At 40.0% G+C, this 2,886-nt stretch overlaps 2 protein-coding genes across 2 annotated transcripts; one reads left to right on the forward strand and one right to left on the reverse strand.

The window, feature by feature from the left end:
* Nucleotides 1-343: 343 nt before the first annotated feature.
* Nucleotides 344-418, reverse strand: CBG25210 (the record flags this gene model as incomplete). The annotated part of the gene is made up of 1 exon (XM_045243025.1): nucleotides 344-418. The coding sequence occupies one exon, from the start codon at nucleotides 416-418 to the stop codon at nucleotides 344-346; it is 75 nt and encodes a 24-aa protein (XP_045099609.1).
* Nucleotides 419-623: 205 nt separating this feature from the next.
* Cbr-cdk-2 lies at nucleotides 624-1,978 on the forward strand (the record flags this gene model as incomplete). The annotated part of the gene is made up of 8 exons (XM_045243028.1): nucleotides 624-645; nucleotides 700-927; nucleotides 973-1,076; nucleotides 1,125-1,258; nucleotides 1,307-1,373; nucleotides 1,422-1,580; nucleotides 1,624-1,902; nucleotides 1,949-1,978. 8 exons carry the CDS (start codon nucleotides 624-626, stop codon nucleotides 1,976-1,978), a joined length of 1,023 nt encoding a protein of 340 aa, XP_045095575.1.
* Nucleotides 1,979-2,886: the final 908 nt, after the last annotated feature.

The following is a 2,886-nucleotide window of genomic DNA, read 5'->3' on the forward strand; positions in this document are numbered from 1 at the left end:
GCCCCCGGCTCCGCCCATTTTTCCTCCCAGATGGTTCTTCCCACTTTTTGTTTACCTCCCAGCTGGTGTGTTCTCTTCTATAGTCTTACTGTAGCCTGCTTGATTTGAACTCCCGCCTTTTGATAATATGAGACAGCATGAAAAAAAGGAGACGGTGAGAAAACCATAATTCCAGGATTGCGTACAGTGCGGGAGATTCTTCATTTTCAAGGGTTTTTCGTTTCGTTTTTTTTCAAGCTGTATTTGAGTGTTGAAATGAAGAAAACAGTTTGCGAAGTTCAATTCTCTGCAATTTTTGTTGTAGTGTGATATGATTAGGCCTCAAAGAACATGTCTTGTTAATTTAAATTTTCAACTCCGTGCTCATAAACCGTCGATCTGTCGATTGATGACATTTGAATTTGCCCAACGAGTCCATTCTTTATTCGAAGTTTCTTCTCGCTCTCTCTTCCGATTATTTTCACTGTTTCGGTAACTGTTGTTGGCCGTGTATATGTAATTTTGCCTCTCTCGCTGCGTCTCTTTGTCATCCTTTGTGACTAGGTGGTAGCGCGGGAAAACACTGTTTGAACTGTTCTCTTTATTCAAGTCTTGAATTCGTTAATTGCAGATTGAACCTTGATATGCCAACAGATATATCCCCTGGTGAGTTTTTCATCTAATTCGGTTTCCCCCCTTTAAAACATCAATTCGTTTCAGAAAGAGATCTATCAGGCCGTTTTCGAGCTTTCAGAAAAATCGGTGAAGGCACGTATGGTGTCGTTTACAAAGCGGTCCATGTTCGCGACAATGTGCAATGTGCTCTGAAAATGATTCGAACCGACAGAGACGAAGAAGGTATTCCGAGTACATGTCTTCGTGAGATTTCATGTATCAAAGACCTGCAGCATGACAACATTGTCACTCTTTTCGATATTATCTACGCCAGTGAGTTGAATAAAACGATATTCAAAAGGGACAATTAAGTTTCAGACAGCAAATTATACATGGTATTCGAATTTATCGACCAAGATCTGAAAAATTTGATGGATATGCTTGATCCAGTAGATATGATGCTACCGCAAGAATATGTGAAAGTGAGCACTTTGAAATCAATTTAATATCGAATAATCCTCGATTTCCAGTCCTTCATGTGGCAACTTCTCTCTGCACTCTCGTATTGTCATCTTCGAAGAATCGTTCATCGAGACTTGAAGCCACAGAATATCCTAGTTTCGAATTCGGGCATCGTAAAAATCGCCGATTTCGGACTGGCTAGGTGATCTTGGTGAAATACTTGAAGCAATGAAAGTAATTAATATTACAGAAACTTCTCATTTCCCAGCCGAAATTACACACATGAAGTTGTTACTCTATGGTACCGCCCACCTGAAGTATCACTCGCTTTTACTAGAACCATAATCATAAACAATCATTTTCAGATTCTCCTTGGTTCGCAACGGTATTCCACTTCGCTTGACATGTGGTCACTCGGATGTATCTTCTCTGAAATCGCCTCCACCAAACCATTGTTTCCGGGTGAATGTGAAATCTCTCAACTATTCAAAATATTCGAGATCATAGGGACGCCAAATACAAGAGTACTCTTTTATTCATCCGATATTCCGTAAAAGTTAATTATAGAACTGGCCTGGAGTCGCTGAATACCCTCATTTCAAAACTGTCTTCCCGCAATGGTCATTCAATTTGAACAAGCTCGCAGAACTATCCTGTCTTACTGGACATGGTCTTGACATCCTGCGAGAGATCTTACGCTACCCACCAGAACATCGATTGACTGCGAAAGGAGCACTCTGTCACCGCTATTTTCTTCACAACGAATTCACTCAAAACCGGCCAAGTGTTGCCAAGTTGAAGGAAGAAATCGATCAGAGAATGCGGTCGAGACGAAGGACTAATAGGGTTCGGTCATCCAACAGTTTCAGTTTGAATTTTATATAATTTTTAGGCGGCTTCACCAAATGACCACATCTTCTAGCGTTGCTAAACATTTTCTGAACGGTGTGTGCTATGAACTTTCCTTTCCCATACCATGTCTTTCAATCTTCATCTCGATGATCAACTACATATTTTGTACAATAATTTCTCCTCGGTTTGCCAAAGTTTTATCGCATTCTTTTACCTTCTCCTTCAATACAATCCCCCAGTATTTAACTGCATTTTACATCTAGTTTTTTTTCCGGGATTTCGTTTCTCATCCGCATGTTAATATCAAGCGGGTTCCATTTTTTGTAATCATTGATATTCTATTTAAACTTTTATATGCCCCTTTTTCTGTCATCCCAGATAATCATCTTCACTTATGTTCTCTCTATGATAATAGTACAGGAACAAAGCTTTTCTTTATCTCTTTTTGTTTTCTGCTGATACTTTGTTGAGAAAAGATTTAGATTTGTGTGGATATGAGGATCTTTTCGCGAGCAGTTCACCTCATTTTATTTACTCAAGAGCCGGCTCAACCCAAGCAGCAGAGACGAACCGCGCACACCCGTTTAATTGGTTTTTGTGTGTAGCTCTAGAAGTAGAGGTGCCACGACGATCCTCCGATGGGAGAGAATAAACTTGGAGCTTTCCGATATTTGATATCAAAAGCCTCGCGTGAAGAGAAAGTGAGAAGAAGGGAAGCCTGCGAAGTACCATGGCTGTGAGCTCACACCAATTATTGTAGGTTATGTGAGAATGAGCAAGAATTTGTTGGAGTGGATGGGTGGATAATGAAAAACAAACAAAACAACATGTAACGTGTTAGAGGATATTACTTGTCATGTGGTTAAACGATGAATATAAAACAATCTCTAATACTTTCCGAAAACTTACCGTAAACACTCTAATAGAACGCACCCCCAGATCATCAACTTTGAGCCTGAATAACTTGGTTCCAGTGAA

This window comes from Caenorhabditis briggsae (genome assembly GCF_000004555.2).
Source record: "Caenorhabditis briggsae complete genome, chrI, whole genome shotgun sequence".
In the NCBI taxonomy this organism is placed as follows: Eukaryota; Metazoa; Nematoda; class Chromadorea; order Rhabditida; family Rhabditidae; genus Caenorhabditis; species Caenorhabditis briggsae.